Source organism: Vidua macroura, chromosome 5 (assembly GCF_024509145.1).
Source record: "Vidua macroura isolate BioBank_ID:100142 chromosome 5, ASM2450914v1, whole genome shotgun sequence".
In the NCBI taxonomy this organism is placed as follows: domain Eukaryota; kingdom Metazoa; phylum Chordata; class Aves; order Passeriformes; family Viduidae; genus Vidua; species Vidua macroura.
Window position 1 is genome coordinate 42822620 of NC_071575.1, and position 26091 is coordinate 42848710.

Sequence of the window (26091 nt, forward strand, 5' to 3'; positions counted from 1 at the left end):
TGTTGCCCAGTATTCAAATGAGTAGAAATTGAAGAAAAAAATAACATTTTTGCTCTTCTTGAAGTAGTAGTTACTGAGGCTCTTCTGATAAGACTTCCTTAAAGTTGTCCAGTCTTATCCTAAAAGCGACTAGGTATGTATCTTCTAGCACTTCCAATTACAGTGTTGATCCTTTGTATTTAATATAATTTATTTTTTCTTTTTGCTTCAATTTTGTTCCACACAGTATGTTTACATCATTGCTCTCAAAGGAGTTTGGGAGGGGTGGAAGGGGACTGCAAAAAAGAATATGCCAGCTATATGAATATGATGTCAGATAGTGAGTGATGGAAAGAGCAGGTGAAAAACCCAGAAAAATTTAAAAGGAGGCTGTGAGTTGTAGTGGCATGCAATGGAGACTGCCCAGAACATGCTCAGATGTGGACAGTCATGTTGGTTTTGTAAGGACTCTGATATGGCTGCCTCCAAAAACTCTAATCTGGTCAGACTACGCATCCATGAACTTCTGTGTGTTGGCCTCAGCATGGGTCAGAAAGATGCATCCAGTCCTAGCAGAAGGTTTTTTTTTTTCCCTCTTCACTCCTGTTTTCCAGCAGGAGATTCCACTATGGTTTAATTTGCCTTTTTGTGATTCAGATTATTCTGCTTCTCAGGGCTTAGTTGAGGGACAGGAGGTACTGTGTTAGTCCAGATATACACATATGTTAAGACAGTTACTTTACATCTAACAGTTATGCTGAACAGGTTGCATGGACACTTCTCCAAGGTTGTCTCTCTATACAACTTGTTTTTTACTAGGTTGCTCCACCTCCAGACTCCTACACGTACTCCTTGTCACGATAGTAGGGTGAGATCCAACAAAGAATGTTTCAAAACACTGCAGGTCAGGATACAGCTGGAAGAAAAATTATACTGGAAGTGCAGGAGTGTTTTTTTGTGCTGAGATTTCAAAGAGAAACAAAAGACAGGACTTCAGGTCCTAATTTGTTCCTGCCTTGCATTTTCTATGTTACAGTGTGCATGATGAGTTAAAACTCATCAGGACCATGAAGCTTATGTGGATATTTTTCTTAGGTAGAAAACATTTCATACTGACAATCTTTATCAAGAGACAGTACGACTATCTCATATCTTTAAAAACTGGGGAGGAGGGGATTTTCAGGATTTAAGAGCTTTTACATCTGAAAGGCGTTAACTAGATGCTTAACAAAATGGATACAGAAGTTTCTGACCTGCTTTATATTTCCCCAGAGTAAAGAAAGTACAAGTCATTATGTTGGATACCTGGCAGCTGGTTGTACAGAATGAATTTTAAGATCAGGATTAAGAGGGCTATTAGAGGATTTCTAGCCCATTGGTACATTTAAAGTCATGAATGTTGAGAAGGAAAACTAAGGTTTCTCATACCCATAATGAAAAACTGGTATTCTCTCTTAAGCTGGTATTCACACAGGCTTATGTAAAAGTTATTAAATCAGGCTGTATGCACTCATTGTCATTGGTTTGTGGGGTTTTTTGCTGCAAATCGGGGTGTAGGCACTCAAATTGCAAAAGGCATGTTCAAATTCATGTAGATATTTTTGGTGGGTTTATCTGCATTCCTTGGTGCTCCTGCTGCTTTAGCTGTAACAGGAGAAGTAAGGAAGCTGCAGCATGTTGCTGGTCCTTTCACATGAAGAAATTGTTACCAAATTGCTGCAGGTTCATTTCTGGGCAAACTTGATGTACTGGTTTTCTTGTTGCAGGGAATCTCTTTCTCTCATCTTGCCTTGAAGGTCTGTGAAATTAAACCAATGGAGTGTATGCAGCTCCTTTTGTCTGAATACAGCAATAGTACCATCTCACAGGAAAGGTTTTCTTTTGGGTTTTCTTACCCCCACCCTCCTCTCAGTGAAAAAAATTTTATGTCATTGTGTCCACACTCATGTTCTTTGGTTCTGTCTTGAGAGTTAGACAGGCTTATGTTTTCAAACATGTTCTTCTTGACTAATTTTGATGATGATTTGGCAGTTATGAGGAGGGTGATACATTGTTCTTTTCAATTTGCTTAAGTGATGATTATGAGGAACAATCAAATTAGAGTTAAACATTCTCATTTTAAATAAAGTTGGGTAATAAGTCGAACTATTTAGATATCTTCAATGCTGAATAATCTGCCAGGTGTTAATTATTATACTTACTTTCTTTTGAAGAGAAACTGGACTAGTGTGTTCGAACAATAGAGAATGAACCTAATTTTGCAACTGAGTAACTTCTACAAATACGATTAAGCAGGAAGGTGCAGTGAGGGCTGGTTTGATCTTGATTGTGAGATGGAGTGGGACTATGATGTGTAGTGCAGTTTCAGTGTGCAAAAGAAGTTGCTCGTCACTCCTCAATATGGCCTTACCATCTCCAAAAAAGAAAAATGTTCCTGAAGCAAACAAGCTGCGGGTTTTTTGTTCAGTTGTTTTTGTTGTAACTTGGTCTGTGTCAGGTAATTTGCCACTTGGTTTAAGTGGTACTCTGAAGATGGTGTAAGAGTTTTATTCGGTTCCATTAGGTCCAACTAAAGTTTGTAATACAGGGGCTATTATCCTGCCAGTTGTGAGGAATTTCTGTTTTATGGAGCAATGCTGACACAAAGACAGTACTGTGCAAGCCGTCTTATAACTGAACACTTTCACACTGCAATTTAGGAGGTGGGCAGTTCAGGAAATTGCTGGCTTCTGCTGGAGCACACTTTTACTGCAAGGAAAATTTTATTCATCACTCAAGTAATTGACAGTTTTAATACCTTGTTAGTAATTACCTTGTAAACAAACTAATGCATAAAGGCAAGGCTCTATGACCTGTTACGTTATCTAACTCACATTCTTATTTGGCTGGTGGAAGTGACACACGGTGGTGTTTGTTGTTGTTTTTTATTAAAGTAATTTGTTTCCATTTATTATAAGTACTTTCAGCTAAGAGTTAAAAAATGCAGTGTATCTGTACCAGACAGCCTAAGGAATGAAACATGATACAAGCTCAGCATTGGAGGGGCTGCTGGATCCCTTACCCATTCGCATATGTGGTCAGAAAGCCCATTAATCTCACTTCTGGTTCAGTTTGTGAGTTAGGACTTTTTTGTCTTGAGCAGTAGTTCCCCCACACCCCTTGAATACATGAGAGTTGTCCATGCTACCCTATTGTGTAGATTTCTATTTGATCCAAAGCAAGTATTTCCAGTAAACACCTTCCAGAATTAATATTCTTGTTGATAGTTTTACTAAAGTTGCTTCTGCCTGCAATCTCTAGGATCTGGGAAAAGCTCCTAAATCTTGGTAATTATCAAACAAGATGTAGAATGTACCACAGCTAGAACTGACTTGAACTTACAAGGTAACAAGAGTTATTTCAGGTTACATTTGTTTAACTGGTTGTGATCTGCTTTCACCTATGTAGTGGTAGCCCTGAACAATAATGCTGCTGATGTGTGGTGTATGATTTGGCCAGTGTATGATTTGGATCATCCATCCTTTATAATCTAGCTCTGTGTTTTTTTCTGGAAATTCAGTTGGACTTCTGTGACAAGGAAGTTTTCAAAAACCCCCAAGCACTGTATTTAGCTACTATGATAATAATTTGCTTAAAATAGAAAACAGCTCTAACCTTATTTCATTACAATACTGTGGCATACTGTTGCATGCAAGTGCCAGGTATTTCTACTGTTCAGAAATAGGTGATTATAGAGTTTTGCATCTCTTTTTAAAACCCATGAATTGCAGTAATTTGATTACATTGCATTTTTTTCTTCATTTCATCAAATTCTATTTTAAGAACTATTAATGAAAATTTATTTAGACTGTTCCGATTTGTGATTTTGGATTAATATTATGCATAGAGAACATAATTTATTGCTTTTTTGTAATTCAAAATTATTTTTGAGTAGGAAAATTAAGAACTAATATTGGTCAGAGTTGTGTAGTTAAGTTGTGTTTACTCTGGAAATGACAGTCTTTTGCCTACCACCCTTAAACTTCAGGACGAATAACAATATTGCCAACATTTTGTCTGAACATCTGAAGCCATTTCAGAGTCTAGAAACTTTGGACTTGAGCAACAACAACATATTGGAGCTAAAAATTTCATCATTTCCATCATTACAACTCAAGTATCTGTAAGTAAATTTTTCTTCTTTGAGGTTACTTTCAAAAATTTTGTTGGATAATTTAGATAGGCAGCTGTTTATTAAGGTACTAAATCTTATTTTAATTGGAATGACATTAATATTTGTACTTGTCTAGTTTAACATAAGCTACTAACTTGAATATATGAGTTGTTACAATGAGATGTTTTAATTAATTAAAAAAACTAAGGCCATTATCTTGAGATTAAACACATAGATGTGTCTCTTGAGAGAAATAATTATGTGATAAGATGAATTTTAGTTCCCCATGGATAGGCTAGTTTATATTTATATGAAGTTTGATAGACTTCTTGTGAATACACTTTAATTCTTACTCAGGAATATTGGAATGCCAGATCTATTGACTAATAAAAAAGAAACAAGATTGCCACATACTATCTTCTTCCATTATCACACTCTGGCAGAGTAAAATGGTGGTGGTGAAATACTATTTGACTATAGAAAAAGCTGTCAAGAGCTCTAATTAATATGAAAAAATTCAATTTATAAATGACTAAGCACCACAAGAGTTTTGTGTTTCACTACTTGGTGTTAAGAATTTATTAAATAACTGTAAATTTAACTTTCTAGACATTGTTTCAACAGGTATATTAACAGTAACCGAATAACCTCTATGGAGCCTGGTACCTTTGACAATTTGTCTACCACACTTCAAGTATTGAAACTGAACAGGAACAAAATTTCAGCAATTCCTCAAAAGATGTTTAAACTGTCCCATCTGCAGCACCTGTAAGTGTAACCTACAATTGACTAATTGTTTTCAGGTTTTCCAAAGGACTGGCAGTGCTTGAACTTTAGCCTTTAATTTAACCAGAGGCAGAGTGAGACAGACAGAGAAAACATATTACTACAACCTTTACTAACTGCAGCGTTGTACTGAACAAAACTAGTCTTATATGTTGGTGAGATGTGAACAGTCTTTGTGTTTAAAATTGTGTTTGCCTATTAAAAGTTAAAAAAAAAAAAGACTGGAAAAGGGATAGTAGCAATATTTCTGTAAAAAAGCATCAGGAAAATAGTAAGTAAAGTAAACTTATATAGTTCACTGCAGCAGTCATTTACTTTTTGCTTTCACAGTGGAATGAAGGAAATTCATTTGCTTTCAGATGGCATGACATTAAGCAATATGCTTGAATAAATAGACCTTCAGCTTTACTAATACAGTGCTGTCTGTAAATATTTTACCAAATAAATAATAAAGTTATATGAAAGAGACTGTGGGGTTTGTTTTAATTGGAAGACTTAGAAAGTGCAGAAAGTGGACAAGAGAATGGGTTGCGCTTTGTCAAATCCTGGATAATTACTTTCCATATCAGACAGTCAAGGAGTTAAAAATTACAAAGTCTCTTAGGTTAGCCTTGAAAGTGATCAGTTATAAGAACGCTGAAATATTAGAGTGCTTGACACTTGTGTAAAGGGTAACTGTGTTTCTTCTGTATACAAGTTCTGGAACAGTTTTATTCAGGCCTCAGTAGAAGAGAATGAGAACAGTCCTGCAAAGCTCAGGATTTGTTAATGATCTTGGTAGACTTTCTGATCTTCAGAGTCACCTTAAATTTTGGATGTTGATTATATCCTTGCCTAAAAATGTTCCCTTTGTTCATAGTCATTATGCTGACTGAGTTATGTTAGGTAGCTTATCTGCAAAGAAGGCCAAAAATTTGTGTTATCACCTGGAAATATTCAAAGAAGAATAGAGAAGAACTAAAGCCTGTTCTTACTGAATGTTCTTCACTTTTTATTCATATTTAAACACAGGATAAGAAGTAGGGTTCTCCGTCAGGTCTCTTATCAGGTAGATTTTGCGTTAGACTGCCGTAGAGACAAGCTGAATTCTTACAGGGTTGTGACTCTGAAAAATAATGATGGTATAACTATGGGGAGAAGATTATTTAGACCTTTACTTTGCATGAGGAAATAAGTTTTGGAAGGAGACTTAGGAGTCTTAGTAAACCTAAGACTTCCCTGAAGGGGCAGATGGTCACTCTTTTTACTACCTTTCGGTAGTATTGTCTAATCCTGTCACTGCATCTTGCCCTCCAGCTAGTTATGCCCTACATCTACCTCGCAGGATACACATTACTCCCAGTTTCTGTCCTGCACAGGGTGAGTGTAGTGGCAGAATAGTGAGTGCCAAGACCACTTGAGAAAGAGGGAAGGCACTATGTGTAACTGGTTGTGGAGGAAGAGAGGTGTAATGAGTACTTGGCTACAGATACAGAAGAGATCACCCAGGATGTTAAATTTTGTCTAGTTATCACAACTAAAATTTTAACTTTTTTGACTTGTTTATTGATTGCAATTACAAACCAGCCTTAACAGCTCTACTGCTGGATAAACACTGCTCTCAGTTTTGAATTTGGGAACAGGATTAACCTAGACATTCTAGGTCTACAGGGATTCTTTTAAGTCTGAAAATCAAGGAACTGCCAAGTACTTGTTCACAGTATCAGAAAGGCGGAACATCATTAACATGGTTGAACATAATGTGTTACAGTAAAATAATTTTACTTTTATTACTTCTTGTCTTTGTTTCATGTGCAAGAAAAGTGTTTAAATAAAGTTGATTCCAGAGAGAAAATAAATATTGTTGGCATGTAGGTAAAATTACTGTGCTGTAACTGTAAATTCTCTTGATGCAGGGAGCTGAATCGCAACAAAATAAAAAAAATAGATGGTCTCACTTTCCAAGGACTTCCTGCTTTGAAATCATTAAAACTGCAGAGAAATGGGGTTATGAGGCTCATGGATGGTGCTTTCTGGGGTTTGACCAACATGGAAGTCTTGTAAGTATCAAACTTTTGTTGGTAGGTTCTGCTGATAACATATTAAGTAGATTTGCACAAAATTAATAGAATTGTGTGGTAAAATTTAAAGGCATTTTTGAATTAAATTGTTTTGTTGTGGTCTGAAAAGGAGCAAGCAGTCAGTAGTGAATGTGTAGAGCAGCACACTTTAAATGCACGCATACAACTCAAGATTTAAATAGAGGCTCCATATCTAGCCAGTGTCATGAGGTCAGAGGTGGACCTGTGGCATAGCATGCATGCTGCTGAGTTTCTGTCTTTTTCTCTTTGTGGGTGTTTGTAGGCAGCTGGACCATAATAACTTAACAGAGGTAACCAAAGGCTGGCTTTATGGCTTACTGATGCTGCAGCAACTCCATCTCAGCCAAAATGCCATCAGCAGGATCAGTCCTGATGCCTGGGAATTTTGCCAAAAACTCAGTGAACTGTGAGTACCTTTATTCTCTTCCAGTTCCAAAAGCTGGGTACATGCCAAAACATGAGCCTATTAGCTCTGATCTGAGAATTTTTCATAGCGAAGTTTCCAAGATGACTACAGCTTTGCTGTATAAGACAGTTATATCTTGTTGAAAGAAGTTGGAAGTTAACTGAGATTGCTCCATTTCACTGTAGCAGTTGTACTAAAGCTATAACACAGTACTTTTCAAATGAGAGAAATTAATTCTGCAGTAATTTGTGAATTGTTCGAAACAGTGCAAAGTGCTGTGTGGTCAGAAGTGGTGTAGTGAGTTCTGTGATAATCATCAGGGGAAAACCGGTGCTTCCCCCCCGAAAATTCATATGGGTTGAACTAAGTTAAATAAGCACTGCAGCATGAACATTAAAATGTTTTTTTTTCCCCTTAAATTTGCAGAGATTTGACATTCAATCAATTAACAAGGTTAGATGATTCAAGCTTCATTGGGTTAAGTGTGCTGGTTGGACTGTACATTGGAAACAACAAAGTAAATTACATTGCTGATTGTGCCTTCAAGGGACTTTCCAGTCTACAGATTTTGTAAGTTGACAAACTCAATTTGTAAGGTCAAAACCCTTATGAAAAATCCTGTGTTTATAGGTTTATTTCTTTCCTTTATGAAAGAGACAAGAGCATTTTGTTAACTTCCCCTGATCAGTGTGTGATTTTCTTACAGTAAGATTTCTTTCCAGAATACTTGAGAAAGGGAGAAGTTGCTCTTTTATTAAGGCTGTGCACAATGGATGGTGATAACTGTGATACAGACTTCCAGTAGGATTGTTTCTGGGAGAGGCATATCTCTTGAAGGCAGCAAGCAGAGCACTGCTACCCACAGTTGTAGGGATCTGGATCATAGTTGTGTCTTAACTGAACCATTTTCCCTCATAGCAGAAATAAGAAGACAAAACTTATTGTCATGACTGGACAATTGCTTTAAGTACTAGACCATGTTTTGAAATAGCATTTCTTAAAGGAAGGGAAAGAACTAATCTAAATACATTCCTCTTCATTAAAACCTTCCCATTGCATACCACTGACCCATCTGTGAGCCAGATGAGCAAAACTATTGCCTTTGCCTCTAGGCTTTATTTTCAGGGGTTTGCTCACATAGTCACACTTAAGGCGTCTAGTAAAGATGCAAATTAGAGGAGTGTACACTGTGTTTTTTAAGAATATAGAGAGTTGGAGATCATAAAGAGAGGAAGTTAGAGAATTGCGAGCTGTTTAGGTATTAAGTTATTAGGCATTTTCTCCTAGATTTTTCTTTGTCCTCTAGCCCAACCCTGTAGATTGTTTGCAGACACACTATTCTGTACACAAATCTGTAATCTCTTTATGCTTCATAGATAATTAAGCAAGTGTTTGGGGATGTTAAAATGACTCTCTGGGTGTTAATATTAAGGACTTAAAAAGACATGAGCATGTTCCATTTCAAAGGGACAACAGTTGGTCCTTTCCCTTCCTGCAATGCATGGTTTCTTAAATAGTCCTGTATCTGAATACTTTTAGAGGGGTATGTGGGTTTCTTTGTTCACAATTCTAAAAATTGTTGAGTTTGTGATCTTTTTAATTATCAGTGGGAAAAATACTAATGGTCTTCAAAGTCTCTCAGTAAGAATTGAAATGATAGTCAGGAAAAGCTTCTCTTAAAAAGCCCACAAAAACCAACTGAACAAAAATTCAACCTAACAGAAAGCTATTTTAGTTTTTTTTTTAAGTACTACATGCTGTTGAAGAAGTATGTGCCTTGCTCTTTTTAATAGCTTTTGTGGTTTGATTTCCCCTCCCCTCTTAAACAGGGATCTGAAAAACAATGAAATATCATGGACTATTGAAGATATGAATGGTGCTTTCTCTGACCTAGATAAACTTAAGAAGCTGTGAGTATTGCTACAATATTTGTATCTCATCATACCTTAAAAAAATAGCTTATTATGTGTCTTTCAAGGAACAAACACAACACTTAAGAATATTAAATTTTCAGTAGCAGAGATGTTTTTCTCCCTTACCACTTTGTTCTCTATAACACCTTCCTTTTCAATAAAAGAAATTCAAGATTCTCCAAGTCAAACTAATCTAAAATATTTTAAGTATTATTAATATTTATGGACATTTTTATCAAAGAATGAGGTTTTCCCATACTAAAAAATAATAAGTGTATCATATGACAAAGGCATAGTGGCAGGCTTAGTCTTCAGTAATGTAAAGCAACATCCTGTGGAATTGGCTCCATTTCATTGAAATTTTCAAATGCAGATTTATGAAATTAAAAGATGTTTATAGTTACACATTTAGAATAATCCATGTCACTTAACTGCACACCTTAAATGTCTTCTAAAATCATTGTAAAATCTAGTTATTTTTTCAAGGGGAATAAACTAGTACCTTTTAGATGTGATACGTTTTCTTGCATTGGAGATGAGTGAGTGGTGAATACTAGTCACAGTTCAAAAAATAAATGCCAAAAATGCAATTATTCAGCTCAAAAATATTCCCATTTAATTACATTTCTTTTGCATCATGTGCTTAAATTTTTCAGGATGCTCCAAGGAAACAGGATTAGATCCATTACAAAGAAAGCATTTTCTGGTTTGGATGCACTTGAACACTTGTAAGTAGTACAAATTCACATTTAACCCAAAATAGGAAAAAAAAGAATTTTGATACTAACTGAATTTAAGGTAGGACTAACAAGCTTTACTTATGACTTGGGATGAAATACACTTACCATGATTGTTAATGTGATCTTAAGAAGATTTTTCAGTTTTGAAGTTATGTGAATTTTGGAATTAATGCAGAAATTCTTATGTATTAAGCATGCTATGAAACTCCTTATTTGCATCTCTTTTGATTTTGAGCTTGAGTGTCCTTTGTATATAACTAAAATAGCAAATTATTGCTTGAGTCAAATCCATTCAGTTTAATAAATTATTATTTCTTCTAATCCTATTTTTCTTTTTTCTTCATAGAGATTTAAGTAACAATGCAATTATGTCAGTTCAAGGAAATGCATTTTCACAAATGAAGAAACTCAAAGAATTGTAAGTTTCTATCAAATGACATCATTTCTGTTAAGTATATAGATATTATTTATATATATAAATGTATAAATAAAAGCCTTGTAAGACATTGCCTGATGCAGTGATAAACCCCTGGTGTAATCTCTTGGAAATAACATAAAAAGCTGATGCCAGTGTTTTGGGGTTACATTTGGGGTTACATAGGAGGCTACATTAATTTTCTGCTACATTTGTTGTCTCTAAAGTCCTTATTTTAAATTGAGTGATCTCTAACATTTTTTAGATAAGGAAGACTTTAATGTAACATGCTCTAAGACCAGCAGTGCTATCACTGAGCTAACGCTTGCTGGACCAGTGAAATGCAGTGCTGTAATTCTTTTATAAAGACCTGGTTGTCAGTACTTGTAATTGGGTCCTTCTCTCCTGTAGTAGCAGAGGTACGGATCTTCAGAGAAGTCATGAAGCGGTCACTGCTAAAAATGTATTTTAGTGAGGATGAGTTTTTGTCCTCTCACCCTTTTTTTCTGTTGATCAATGCAGAACAACGCTGGCTCACAGGTTGGGTGCAGAGGGTTATACTGAAACGGGTGACATCAAACTGGCAACCTGTCACTGGTGGGGTTCAGCAGGGCTCCATCCTCAGCCCTATGCTCTTCATAAATGACTTGGATTCAGAACTGGAAGGGATACTGAGCAAGTTCACAGATGGTGCAAAACTGGGAGGAGCTGTTGACTCCCTGGAAGGCAGGGAGTCCCTGCAGAGAGACCTCAACAAATGAGAGGGCTGGGCAATCAGCAACTGTATGAAGTCCAACAAGAGAAAGTGCTGGATTCTGCACCTGGGGTAGGGCAGCCTTGGGTGTATGGACAAACTGGGGAATGAGATGCTGGAAAGCAGAACTGTGGAAAGGTACCTAGTGTCCTGGTTGATGGCAAGTTGGATATGACTCACCAGTGCCCTGGCAGCCAGGAGGGGCCACCCATGTCCTGGAGGGCATCAGGCACAGTATCACCAGCTGGGCAAGGGAGGGGATTTGAGCTGAGCAATATTGCCGTCTTTCTCTTGCAATATGTTTGTTTAACCTAAAGCCTTAGTTTTGTTATGAAAGTGTGCTCATACAGATTTTGTATTGGAAACAGAAAAAACCAAACAAACAGGCTTTGATTTTAATTACTTTTTCTTAGGCACTTTAACACATCAAGTCTCTTGTGTGACTGCCAGTTGAAATGGCTACCACAGTGGATGTCAGAGAACAGCTTCCAGAGCTTTGTAAATGCCAGTTGTGCCCATCCTCAGCTGCTGAAAGGGAGAAGTATTTTTGCTGTCAGCCTAGATGGGTTTGTCTGTGGTGAGTGTAGCCTCTAATTCTCATTTCATAAAACAAATATTGCTGTATGCTTGAGATTTTTTTGTGGTTCATTCATATGTTGTGATTTCTATAACAAAATTGAGAGGATGTGATACTTACTGAAATTTTCTTCTGTTCCCAAACTGTGATGTAGATGCTTAAAGCTTGTGGCTGTGTACAAGACAGGGAGTGATGGTATTTTGACTTTTATACCAAGAACAGCTTGTTTACACAGAACATACCAGTGTGCAAGTGAAAACTCAGTACTTTGTGAGGGTAAATGTATATCCCTCTAGTTTTAAAAGATACTATTTAGATAACTATCGTCTTTAAGTGAGACATATTTTGGCAAAATTAAAATGTAGTTTATGAGTTTGGTTATTTGTAATTTTTTTTTTCATACTCCATTAGTCTTGAGGTTATTCCAGGGCTGATAAAATTTCAAGGTAAAAAAGCCATACTGGCCTTAGCTCTGACATTTTTTGTGTGCTTGTGTGCTTTAAAAATTATTTGGAGTATGTAAAGTACTGCCTTTTAAAATGTGTTTAAAAATACCTGATTACCACAGTTATGATACTAGTATTTTTTATTTCAGTTTGACAGATAGTAAATGCTAGCAAGATATTTTTTACTTTAGGACCTGAGAATTTGAGGTGAGAGCATCTGCTTTAAAAATGAAATTTTTCTGTATGTGTTTAGTAGCGTTCATGAACACCTGTGTTACGTTCTCTATTTAAAGCAAAGTGAAGCTAAGCATTCAGAGTAAGGACGTGTTTGATTACTCTGATATATAAAGTGGGAACTTTGAAAATATCAGGAAATTTAAAAGCCAACTAACTGCATTTCATGTATTTTTGTTGAATAAGTTTTATTTTTCTTACTAAAGAAAATTCAAACATTATATTCTTTGGAGACAAAAAGGTAAGTGTCTTCTCAATAACTAAAATATTCATAACCAAATATAACTGGTTAATTTTTACTGTTGCTACCCTTTTTCAGTTGGAAAGCAAGTCCAGAATATAAAATAGTGTACCAAAATGTTGGTTTTTCCTTTCCTGTTAGCAGTCAGATATTTAATAAATTATGAGCAGATTCTAGCTACTGCTGAGGAGAAAAGGTTGACGTAATGCAGGGAATTACAGATTACTCAGTGGCTGGAGGAATATATATGAACTGGACATCTTAATTTATGCAAAATGCATTCTGTCAGAAAATTAAGCTGGGGATTTAAATATATATCCTCCATTTGTTAAATTGGGAGAATTGTGATCTTTCTTTTGGCTGCTGAATGCTATTTGTAAGTAATTAATTTCAAACAGTTTAAGATGTATTATCAAAAAGAAATGTACTGAATCAGTTTTTGTGCTTGACACTTAACACAATTGCCATGCAGATACAACTAAATAAAGTCATTGAGTGTTTCAGTTACATCTTCCAAGTATGTTATTACTAAATGTTTAGGTGTACACACCTTGCCTTACAAGTTTACAATGGCTGCTTTTGCTTTTATAGAATTTTTAAGTGGAATGTGTTGACTCCTGTCTGAAATTAAAGGGTGTGTATGTATGTGGATGTCTTTGTGATACATTCATTCAAATATGCTCTTGGATTATTCTATTCTGACAAAACATAATGCTAGTCTTATCCTGGTGTGTTCTGTATTCTGTACGGTATGGTTATTTGAGTGACATTTGTATCACCCCTTCCTGTCAGATAATTAAGACTGAAGAATGTTCTGCTGTCCTTTCACAAGGCTAATTTAAGTACTTAGAGTGTTTGACTTAGTTATTCCTGTGCAAAGTCAGTGAATATATTAACTCAACTTGCAAATGGCAAAATATGGGTAGGAAGCATGAAAAGCAAATGGCCTGGGAGGTTCTTAAAGCTCATGCTTAGAGTCCCAGATCCATATTGCCCTGTCACTGGAGCACAGCATCATACTGGCAGGAGTTTTGCAGACAGTTCAAGGTTAGGCTCTCTGCACACCCCATTTTCTTTTGCTACAGAGTGGAGGTTCTTCAGCACTTTGACCCCATAGTTGTTCCCAGTCATTTGAGATGTAATAAGACAAAGATGCTAGGAGACAGCAGAATCTGCAGGGAGGAATTTTTGGGGCACAGGGCTTTCCCTGCTGTTCCTTTGTCCGGAGATTGGACACATCTTGAAAGTTGGGAATATACTAAGGCTTTTGGTTTTGGGAGACCAGGCATTTACTTGCCCACTCCTTTTGTGCATGCAGTGTACACACAATTGAATAAATAATTTAGAAGGCAGCTAATTCTGCAAACTCACAACATAGCACTTAGAAGGTAACATTCCTATAGTAAAGGGACCTCCAGGAATTCCTGAAATTCTTGTGTTCTGCCCTGCTTAAGGGACCTTCCATCCCCTTTGGCCCAAACAGATGCATATCACTGGTACACTGACTTTTGTACATGATTTTTTTTTTGTGGGTTTGGGTGAAAAGCTCAACTGTAACTTGCAGTTTCTGATAGCAGAAGAACTATGCTTTCAATAAAGAAAAACTCAGAGCAGCCTGAGGTGGTGTAAAGATGAGAGGTAGACTTCATGATTGATGTTCAGAGTAGTTCTTATGCATGTCAGGAGGTAGTTCTTCTATCTTTAGTGCTGCTATTGAAGATGATATGCACGAAGTCTGCTTTTAAATGTGCTTTTTCTTCAATAAGAGATGGCTTGGCACAATAAACTCATAGATATGGCATCTTTAAATGTCCTAAGGCTAACAAAATTTAAAACAAAAACATTGTGGATCCGTTTAATAAATACTTATCTGACTCTTCTCTCAAACCTATAAAACAAGGCTTACTAACTCTCTGGAAAGAGTCCTCAGGCATCACATATATTTTTTTTCTTTTCCTCTGTGCAGATGATTTTCCTAAACCACAGATCACTGTCCAGCCAGAAACCCAGTCAGCAATTAAAGGCTCCAATTTGAGTTTTGTGTGTTCAGCAGCCAGCAGCAGTGATTCCCCAATGACTTTTGCATGGAAGAAAGACAACGAATTACTGCAAGATGCTGAAATGGAGAATTACGCACACCTCCGAGCCCAGGGTGGAGAAATGATGGAGTACACCACCATCCTTCGACTGCGCAATGTGGAATTCAGTAATGAAGGGAAATACCAGTGTGTTATTTCAAATCATTTTGGTTCATCCTACTCTGTCAAAGCCAAACTTACAGTAAACAGTAAGTATGTTATGTTATGTTATGTTATGTTATGTTATGTTATGTTATGTTATGTTATGTTATGTTAGTGGACTTAGAATGATTTTAATCAAGATAGGGATTCATAGATTTCCCATTCTCGTCATCTGCATCTTTTAGAAGATCCATAATACGAGATTATTTCTTAAAAATTTATCCATTTCCAAGGTCACTGTTCAGTTTTACCTCTGGTCCCAGTGTACTGAAGCATAGTATGGGAAAAAGCAAATAACATACCCAATTCTTAGTAAATCTGGCAAAATCAGTGTTACAAGATGGAAAAGTCTTAACTTTTTCTCACAGGAGGTAAGTGTATGCTCTGTTTCAAGATGCTATGGAAAGGTCATGTGGGAGGCTGTTAGCAAAAATGAGATTTTGATCTAGGTGGTCTCACATACTTCACAGTTCCCTCCCTTTCTGCTGGCTACTGATCAATTTAGATTGTATGTTTCTCTAGTGTTTTTAGGCCCATGAGGGGTGTTCAAGAAAATGCTGTACAAAACAGGAAAAGTATGTTTCATGTATTGATTTTGGTATCACCAACTTTTCTTTAGTGCTGCCTTCATTTACAAAAATCCCTATGGACTTAACCATTCGAGCTGGGGCAATGGCACGTTTGGAGTGTGCTGCAGTTGGGCATCCTATCCCACAGATTGCTTGGCAGAAAGATGGTGGAACAGATTTTCCTGCAGCACGCAAGAGGCGCATGCATGTCATGCCTGAAGATGATGTATTCTTTATTGTTGATGTAAAGATTGAGGACACAGGTGTTTACAGCTGTACAGCTCAAAACACTGCTGGAAGCATTTCAGCTAACGCAACATTAACCGTACTAGGTAAGATATTGGCAAACCTTAACAGCACAATCAATATTATGATTAAAAATAATGAAAGTTAGTTATGTTTCGCAGTGTATACACATCTGGTACACATGGGATGGAGGGTAGAAGGGGCTTCTGTTTTCATTTAGAGACAATAGATTTGTTTACCTTCTGATTTCTTGACCTTTTATTAATCGTTTTTATTGTAGTTCTCTACAATCTTAAGCATGTATGATTTTGCATTTTTACCTTGTGAGGTAATCAAGCATGTAAATCGGATCAATTGGCAAGTAAATTGTAGACTTTAAGTGCAATTTCCTGAGTTTCTTCTTAGAATGAGAGTAAGCTTTATTAGGCTTACTGATGCATTTAATTTGGCTTTTCCTCTTGAGCTGTGAAGGAAAGGGACACTTCTTCCTCTTGCATGATCATTTAGAATATAAGGCTTGTGCTTTCCTTTCAGAAACACCATCATTTTTGCGGCCTTTGCTGGATCGAACTGTAACAAAAGGTGAAACTGCAGTCTTGCAGTGCATTGCTGGTGGTAGCCCTCCACCCCGACTGAACTGGACTAAGGATGACAGCCCTCTTATGGTAACAGAAAGACACTTCTTTGCTGCAGGCAATCAGTTACTAATTATTGTGGACACAGATGTGGAAGATGCTGGGAAATACACTTGTGAAATGTCTAATACACTTGGAACAGAACGAGGCAACATCCGTCTTAATGTAATTCCTACTCCCACCTGTGACTCTCCTCAAAACATTGCCCCATCACTTGATGATGATGGATGGGCCACAGTTGGCATTGTGATCATAGCTGTGGTTTGCTGTGTGGTGGTCACTTCCTTGGTGTGGGTGGTCATCATCTACCACACCAGAAGGAGGAATGAAGATTGCATCATCACAAATACAGGTGTGTAAACTGAAGGCTTACCTTGGAAAGGAAAACAAATGTTTGTGGTTGCCTTGCAGTGACTTTATTGTAGGAACATTTGTGTGCTTTGACTCAGAGGCAGAAAGGTGAATTATTTGTTACTTTCAGTGCTTTACTGACAAATTTAAAAATGTTTCTACAAACTGAAATGTGTTGATGGCTTTTGTATGTGTTTTGCTCCCCCTCAGATGAAACAAATTTGCCTGCTGACATTCCAAGTTACCTATCATCCCAGGGGACACTGGCTGAAAGGCAGGATGGATATGGCTCATCTGAAAATGGCAGTCACCATCAGTTCCTCTCATCTTCTGTAGGAGGGTATTTCCTGCAGCAGAGGGATAGTAATGGTAGGTAGAACATGCTAAGCAGATTTTTCATGTGACTCGAGGAGCTGCAGTCTGGCTATTGTCTTCCTGACTAATAGAAAGAACTCTAAAGAAGCATGTTTACAGAATTTAATAGAGGACGTGAAATTTATTGCTTGGGATTTTTTCAACACGATAATAACTGGAGCTTGGTTCTGTTCATCCAGATGACATTATGGTGTTTAAATCAGGAAGTTTTTCTCTAGTCTCAAGGGTAAATTTAAACTGATGAGGATATGTGCAAAACAAGAATGTCCAAAAGAAATTACCATAGCATATCTTCCTCTCTTACAGCTTGAAAAGGATGCTTTTAGTGGAATGTAGGCATGTGTGGTAATACCAGTGGAACTTTAGTATAACTGTTTAAACTTGCTGGTTAAAAAAAAAATCATTATGGTCATAGTCAATAAAGGATTCAAGATGACTGCAAGTTAAAAGCTGCAATAGTTGACATTTATACCTGTGGCTCCTAAAAATCCTGTATGTACCTGCACTAGGGAGGCAAGGGCACCTTTCTGGGAAAGGGATTGGGGTTGAGATACAATCAGGAGTTGAGACAGGTAAGAATGGAGTGATGGTGAGGTAGTTTTGTAGTTGTGGGGTAGTGAGAGGAACAGCCTCTTGTGTGGATCAAGAACCAGAGACTGTGTCCAAAGCTTTCAGGAACCATTGAACTAAAAATCCTTATAGCTGTTTAGGCAGGCAGTGACTCCCTCAGATTCTTCCAACCAGGACTTTGACACTGATATTCTGCTTTGAAAGGTGGCTGTGAGACTGATCATGAATTTGTCTTCTGTGCTTTGGAAGAAGGAAGTCCCTGGTTCTGATCCCTGTAATTGGTTTTGTTTTGTTTTGTTATTCAGAGATTGTTCAGTGAAGCGACACAAGCTAATTAATTGAACAGTTGCTGGAATTAGAATTCTCATCCAAAGCTTAGGTTAAACCTAAGCAAACTCTAAACTACACTATGAAATGCAGTTGAACACATGGGGTTCTTAAAACTTACTCAAGAAGCTCTGAGTTGGAGATTCAGATGTTAGCACATCATGACTGTTGACTGCTGACACATCATTTTTATTTTTAAGGCATTTGCCATCTAGATAACAGCAGTGAAACAGACTTGGAGGGTGTTGCAGATCCATTCCTATGCCATTATCTGGGGACTTCGGGGACTTTGCATTTAAAAGGTGGCGCTTACAGTTCTGACGCATTTGAAGCATACAGTACAAGTAAGTTGGTGGGGGGAAGCTTTAGTCCTAACTCAATCTTTGTTAAGATGAATCTATAAAATGAATTTTTCATTTCCTTTAGGTTGCAGCCCTGACCAGAGAACAGCAGGCTTGGGCCCTTATGAGTCTGGATATTTAAAGAAAAAGGAATGCTGTCAATACTCACCTCCACAGGAAGATCCCTTTGACCAGTGTGTTGGCATTATTGGGACACAAACTACAAATAGCAGATTGATGAACTCTATTTATACTCAAAATGAAGGAACTGGACTGAAAAGCAAAACTCTCAACTCAGGCACATTTGATTTAAACAGAAGTTTGGAATCCTCATCCACGAGTAAAAGCACTTTCATGGGTATGCTCTAGCAATTGTTTTTTTATTCAAGCTGCCATTGTCTTGCTGTCTCATTTCCTACCTACAACACCAAGCGAAACTTATTTCTCAGCATTTTCTTTCCCAAACATTTGATGCTGAGGAACAGAAAAGTGACTATAGTAAAACTGTATGAGGATATTTAGATTACCAGATCTTAATAGCTCACACTTACGTAAAAATCTCATCAGTGATGCAATTCTTACCTTCTGTCTTAATATAGGTGGCAGATTTCTGTAAATGTTAGCATACATAGTTTAAATACACCTTGCGAAACTTCAGGCATACCAGAAGTTTTCCCTGACAGGCAAAAGGTGTGTAAGGAGGGCTCAGTGCTGGTGGGGAGACTTGAGCTTGTATGCGTATATATTGTATAATATTCTGCTAGAACTATTTACCCTTCAAAATAAGGCACTATTGTAAAAATGCCGTCCCTTATCCCTCCTTTGTCGTTTTCTCATGATGTGTATGATGAAAGAATTCCCGAAGTTTAGTTTAGGGTTTACAATTTTAATCCAGATTGCAGGGAGAGGTGGGGGAAGGAGAAAAGCATTGCTTTATCCTTGAAGCTCATTAGATTTTGGATGTTGGTTTGGTTGCTTGGTTTAAAATGCATATGAAACCACATACTCCTTTCATCTTCGTGATATCTTAGCGCCAAAACCAGCCCTGGTACCATGGATTGTCTCCCGGCTGGTGTGTCAGCACTGCCTGATCAAGATCTGGGTCTGCTGGCTCTGAAGGGGACCTGGGGGAATGTGCATCACTGGGCTCTTTGTTCTCAGGGGGTGGGGAGGGAGGCACAAGCTCTGAAGTTTTCCTCCTTCAAAAGCCAGATGTTTGAACTGTAAAATGTTGCAGATGCCAGGACATCTGGCAGAGACCTTGGGACTGCACACAGCCAGCATCCTGGCTGCCTGCCACTGTTACTGTGGTGGGACTGTGCAGATAGGGCATTAGAATGTCTCCTGCAGAAAGCAATCCAACTGTATGTTCGTATATCCAGGATTTAATATCACCTCAAGGGTGCATAGTCCTCCTTCTGCCCTAAAAATCTATGCAGAGTTACTACTTTCATCAGTTCTCTGAGTGTATTACCCCACTTACGTTGCATTGTCATTGCCTTGGATGCTTCATAATCATTAGCACTCTTCCCTCAAAGAGCCTAGAGCTAGATCTTGAAGATGGTGACTGTGAAAGAAGTTGTGATAGATTTCTTGTCTTTAGTTGTGAATTTGCTTCTTCAACACAGTCGTCAAATTCAAGCCCCCTTTTGCCTGTGCAGTCAACAGCTGGCATTAGAGTCACAGTTGATGAACGAGCCAGAAAGTTCATAGCTTGAATTTTTGTTTTTAAGACAGTTCATTTGGTGCTGTAAGGAACATCCTTCCATATTGCGTTAGGTCAAAACTTCTCTACAAACCATTGATGGAAATAGGGGTTTTGTCCAATTCCTTTTTTAGTAACTTCTCAGATCACAGTTTTACTTGAAACCCTTGCTTCTAACAAGTAAACAGAAGCAGAAGTATTGCATTTTGGGTTCAAAATTTATTTTAAAATGTAGTGTTAAATTATTAATAAAAACTTGAATTCTTCAAAGTCAGCCTGTGGCACATTATCCTCTGAAAATAAGTCCTTACAGACAGTATGACTTAGGATGGCTGTATCTTTGTTCAGTGAAAAAAGAAGGCCCTTCTTGTAGAGGTATTGATGCTAACAGCTTCCCAGAGGTGAAGAATGACACACACTGATTGTTTTCTGACTAGTAAATCCAGATAATTATTAATAACAGTTTAACTGAAATGTGTAATTCTCTTTGGGTTGCTGCTGTTCTCTTTGCCCACAGCTGACTGGATGATCAGTAGCAAATGGAGCATGTGGCCATCTGCATGTTTATTATTAATGGGAGATGCTAGGCAGAAAAAGACTGTGTTAGCATTCAGATTGCACTGTGGGACAATATTGTATAACCTGATAGAGATTGTGGGGTTACATTTTTTTTTTAGATTCTTGTTTTATTTTTTCTGAACTGCATGGCAGATTTCATGTGCAATTTATTGAAAAACAAAACAGGGAGTGACTTTTTCATTAGAAAGTGTCTTGTGATGTGTTCGCAGTTTGGTCTATGTTCTCACCTCCCCCCTCACCACCCTCCCCAAATTAAAATGGGTATGGAAAGTAGTCATGAAAACAAAAGAAAGGAAGTTGTAGGTTGCTATACAGCTACTTGGAAATGTTTTTAATGTCACTGGTGGCAGAATCTTGCCTTATGCTTGTGATCACATGGATGTTTTCTTTAAAATGGTGGAACAACATTTAAGTAAAATCTCACTTGATGAACTTCCTGTCAGTCTTAGATTTCAATGTCACTTACGTATGATAGGTGAGACACAAAGCTTTTAGCATCAATATTTCTGTGCTCTTTTACTGTCTTTCAGGAACATTTGGAAAACCTTTATGGAGGCCTCAGCTGGACTCTCTTTCAAGCTGTAAACAGCCAGCAAATTGCCAGCCAAAAACCTCCCATAATAATCATCATGTCTCACTGGACTTTGATGCACAGGCAGATGAAGAGGGAAAGGAAAGGACAGTTTCTAGAGGAGAAAGTAACTTTTATGCTTGCAAACAGTCCTTTGAAAATTTTAGGACTTCTACTTTCCAATCCTGTGATTCGGATACGTAGCTCCTTTTGGACTTAACAATTTCTGGAACCAAAGAAATAATTTGACATACTACTACCTCAGTATGGAACTTTATTTAAAAAGGGAATAAGGAGAAGAAGGGAAGAAAGAAATCACATGATGCTCTGAAATCAGAAGAAAAAAAAATCTTTTGCCAATAAAGCATAATTTCCAAGATGTTCTACATTGGTTATACAGGGAAAAAATCCTTAGAAAAATACTATATTTGTATTTATTTTATAGCCTTTTTCTAATGCAAATAATATGTTTTGTAAATTAATGGTGTAAATATTACAGTGTATGTATTTCTATGTCAGACTTCATTTTCTTGAAATGAGCAGTAAGCATTCTAATTTTGTACTGTTACTTGTACCTTTTTACAAATGGAAACTCCATGCTGTTTGCAGGTATCATGCATCTTATTTGCACATTACTTTAATAAAATATGCTGCCGCGTGGTCTCTGACCCGTATTAGTGTATGAAGAATGAAAAGTGTGAATTACGTTTGTAGACAGTGTTGCAAATGTAGGTGCTTTCTGATGCATGTTTGCACCTTCATTTGACTTAAACTTGTACCTTTAAATTTACTGTGTAAAATATGTTCATCTTCAAAGAGTGGGTGTGGTCCTGCCACACTGCTGGTAAGGTGGGCTGCAGCTATTTGAACTAAAGCAAGGCTGTAAATCCTCCAGTCTGAATTCCCCCTGTCAGATGTGCACACATATGCTCTCAGTTTTCATGCCTGTGAGGCTGTAGTACCAGCAGTTTCCCTGTGCCTTTGGTAGTGTGCCTGCATCTGGTGGAGGGATATACACAGCAGATGTACAAATTCACATCAAGCTATTTAGTAAAAGAAAAAAAAAAAGGCGCTGGATATCTGCCTGGTAACCTAGCTTTTCTCTGAGTGGCTTAGTGTCAAGTGTTTGCCAAATATGCAGTGCGTACCTGAGTCTTTGCTTTCCCATACCCTTTCTCCCTCTTTTTTTGCTTCTGCAGCCACTCCCTGCTCAACATGACGACGTAATCCAAGAATAAGATAATGGTTTTTTTTTGTTTAATTCATTCCTTATTTGGCTGCCCTTCTCTGGATACAGATGAGATCTGTGCTTTATTTAATTGCTCAGTCAAGTTGAGCAATTGTAGACTCTTGCTGGATTATATTTGTAGTTATGAACCCAGTATCTTTACCTATACAAGAGGAAGAGGATTGCTTACTATAAAACAGTAGTTAAAACTGAGTGAAAACAGTCTTTGTGTTTCCACGGTGCCTATTGTTTTAAAAAGCTGTGAATCCTGTTGTCATCGCTGCAAAACAGTGATGACTTCAAAATGGTTAATTCTACAGGACATTGGCTTTTTAAGTCTGCCTGCTTTGAAGGTGCAAACGTACATGGTTGCCAAATAGCTTCTTTTAAACTAAATTGAAAGCAGCTGTTAGAATAGGCCATCACAGGCATCATGGCTAAAGTGAGAGCAAAGATTTTGTTGCCTGGTGTAGCTGAACTAAGGGCTTTTAGTTGTCTGCAGCCAGAAACCTGGTACCCAGATTGCAACGCAATTTCCCTTTAATTTAGGCACCAGTATTAGAGACAGGAAGTTAATCCATCCTTAGTCACTGGTGGTCTAAGCATACAGAATGGATTTTGCGTGCTTTAGTTGATCATATTGCCAGATTTTTTGACTTACTGTTAATTTGTCTTCATTGCTGCCAGATGTGCTGATGTGGTGAAAGACATTGGTACAAGTATTTGATTCTAATTAAGTGCATTTGAAAGAGATTAATTTTTCCTCAGTTAAGCACAAACCTGTAGGTCAATAGGGCAAGAAATCTAAAATTTGATTCACTCAATATCTCTCCTTTTTCTCCCCCAAAACCCACTCCCCAGTGGCCCTGTTTTTAGGGAGAGGAGAGCTGGGGCCTGTGATCACTCCTGTTAATAACCAGACATTGCTTTCTGACATATTAAAAAATACCCAAGTTAAAAACACTAACTCCAGATTTAGTGTTTATCCTTAAGAACTCCATGTTAAAGATCCCTCATGAAAAACAAGCTTTAAATTCTGTCGTGGGTGAAGGTTGAGAACAGTGGCAATGTCATTCCTTTTTAATCTCCTTTGCAAAGATACTAATCTTCCAAAGGCTTGGATGTCTGTACCTAAGTAAATGTTCAGGGTCAGTGACTGAATTTTAAGTGCTTTTTATCAAGTTGCATTTAGCAATCTAGACATAGGAATTACTTAAAATTTTATTTGATGCTTTAAATGCCCAGAAATGGAAATGAAAGCTCTCAAGTCCTCTTTTCTGCTAGCTTGAGTTTTTATGTTTTATAAGTGGATTGTGCTTAAATATACAGTGGGTATCTGTAAAGTGCAAGATACACTGTAAAGTTTCAATAACTTAGTACTTCTTTTTAAACCGGAGATGTAACCAAACACCTGTTTTAAAGGCTTGGAAGTTTCCTTGCCTTTTTTTTTTTTTTTTCCTCCCCTCTTAAGATGCAGATGTTAGTGAGCTGGTAGTTGGGTATTTACTGAGCTGAAAAGTAAATTGTAAGTTGATGTGATGGGGAAATAAATTGCAGCCAACCCTGAGTAAAGCTTGCACTGCATCTCAAGAGTTAGAATGAGAAACAAGTGTTGTGTTGCTGAATGACAAAACAGACATTTTGCAGTTTTATGACCAGCAGCAGCTGGAATCTTGCCATGGGCTCGCTTAAAACTTACAGAATGTTCTTTGATAGCAGTATCCACTTAATGCTTTACACAACAAAATGTTTTGCCTGTTGAACTCATACAAGCAGTTGCTGAGGTATAGTTTCTGCAAGCCCTAAATAGTTTTAGATAAATGGAGTTAATAATTTACCACAGTTTCTCTGGCACAAACATTTCCTAAATGAACAACCTAAATGGTGTGTCTGAGATGACACTAGGGATACCTGCATACTGACGGGTGTTACAATTTCAAACAACCTTATGGATTACTTCTGTATTTCAGCAGCACATGCTTTAATTTACAATTCCTAACTTAAGGGGATCTTGAAAAATGGCAAAGAGTTAGATGCAAAGCTTTCTGCAACTGAGGGCTCATTAGTGTCACCAAACATTTCAGTCTCGGGGATCTCTTGAACACTTAAGCCTTATTCTTTGAGCTGCTTCAAAGAAGCTTAAAACTAAGACTTAGCTTTGTACTGCAAACATTTGTGTTCTGCCAGTCTTACAAACCAGGACTATAATTGAGCATTGTGTTTCTTCTTGATTATAAACATAAGGAGAAATTCTATTAGCTACCTGCAAGATTTCTTGTTTGGATATGACACATCTCAGAGAATTATACTTTCTCAATGAAGTCGTCTTTTTTGCTCACTTTGTGTATTGCTTTGTCATAGAGAATGTGTCTTGACTAGTTGGATGTTAATTTACAAGTCTTGTGAAACTATTTCATTAAAAAAATAGAGACGGGAACCTCCACCTGTTTAGTGAAGAGGAAAAAAACAATGTATAACAAGATGCAGTTTGGGTGCATACCATTTTACTTTGATTAAGAACTTTCCAGATGCCTTCTGTTTTTATATTTCAGGGAATTGTTACAAGAAGGAATAAAAGCAACAATGTCTTGACTCACTAATGTGTGGCAAAAGGTGCTTTTCCTCGTTGTTGTACTTAAGTATTAAGGGGTCAGTTATTCCCCTGAAATAAATATGTGCATACCCAAGCTGTTACTGAAAGGCGCAGGTGGCCTCTCCTGTTTCCCTCCTGTGCTCTGCTGTGCTGCTCTTTTTCTCATAGCTCAGTATTGCTCCCATGTCCTCAGGGGACCCTCTTTGGTAACCTATGCTTTTCAGTTTCCAGCTTCTCTGCTTGCCCTGACACTGTGGTGACAGGCTGGGACAAATGGACTCAGTTTACAGAGTGCAGTGCAATTGCAGACAGTAAGCAGTGGTTGTGTCTGGAAGAGAGGAGGGAGAAGTGTTGGAGAGAGACAGGCTAGCCACAGCTTTAGGAAGAGCTTGGTATGAGTGTGCAAAAAATGCATAATTCAGGAGACAGGGATTAAATATAGGACAATGTTATAAGCATAATAAAGAGCATTTTTGTACTTTACAAGCTTTACAATGCCTTTTGTATATTCAACTCCACTCACCTATGCTTTCAAGTGCCAAAAGCAGCAGTGCACCAAAGAGCACATCATCTGGAGATTTACCTGTTACTGCATCTTAAATCTCCTTTTTCTGATAGACAAGAAACAAGATCCATTTGTTTTTCTATGTTTGGGTTCAAGACTGAATATTGCTGGTGTAGTGCATAGTTTCCCAGAGTCATGTGGTCTGTGGGGTCCACTATGTCAGAATGTGTGTGATCACTGTGACTCAAGAATGCCATGGGACAGCAGGACCTGAGAGTGAAGTTGGTAACAGTTCTAAATTCACTGCTTGTAAAACAAATTTAGGCCTTGTTACTTCAGAAACTTTTTTTTTTCCCACACAGCAGAGAACAGAACCATGAATTACTCTAGATTAGGGGCTACTGAATAGCACTTCATGATCCCTGGTCCTCAGCCATCCACAAGGGCACTGGTGTTATTGCTATTCAGTTTGGCTGTTGACTGTGGACTGTTGACCAGCAATTTCAGTGCAGGATTTTGCAGTCTGAGTAT

The 26091-nt window shown here is 37.6% G+C and overlaps 1 protein-coding gene across 1 annotated transcript in view; it reads left to right on the top strand.

Annotated features, from left to right (window-relative positions):
- LRIG3 (leucine rich repeats and immunoglobulin like domains 3) overlaps positions 1 to 25058 on the top strand; it is a 40896-nt gene extending 15838 nt beyond the window's left edge. Inside the window, exons 4-19 of the mRNA XM_053978139.1 lie at positions 4007 to 4141; positions 4757 to 4900; positions 6814 to 6957; positions 7262 to 7405; positions 7832 to 7975; positions 9235 to 9315; positions 9975 to 10046; positions 10405 to 10476; positions 11641 to 11804; positions 14692 to 15012; positions 15585 to 15866; positions 16315 to 16767; positions 16977 to 17135; positions 18239 to 18382; positions 18465 to 18737; positions 21194 to 25058. Of these exons, the coding sequence (XP_053834114.1) occupies positions 4007 to 4141; positions 4757 to 4900; positions 6814 to 6957; positions 7262 to 7405; positions 7832 to 7975; positions 9235 to 9315; positions 9975 to 10046; positions 10405 to 10476; positions 11641 to 11804; positions 14692 to 15012; positions 15585 to 15866; positions 16315 to 16767; positions 16977 to 17135; positions 18239 to 18382; positions 18465 to 18737; positions 21194 to 21438 (2977 nt within the window). The 3' untranslated portion in view covers positions 21439 to 25058. The remainder of the gene's footprint in view (positions 1 to 4006; positions 4142 to 4756; positions 4901 to 6813; positions 6958 to 7261; positions 7406 to 7831; positions 7976 to 9234; positions 9316 to 9974; positions 10047 to 10404; positions 10477 to 11640; positions 11805 to 14691; positions 15013 to 15584; positions 15867 to 16314; positions 16768 to 16976; positions 17136 to 18238; positions 18383 to 18464; positions 18738 to 21193) is intronic.
- Positions 25059 to 26091: the final 1033 nt, after the last annotated feature.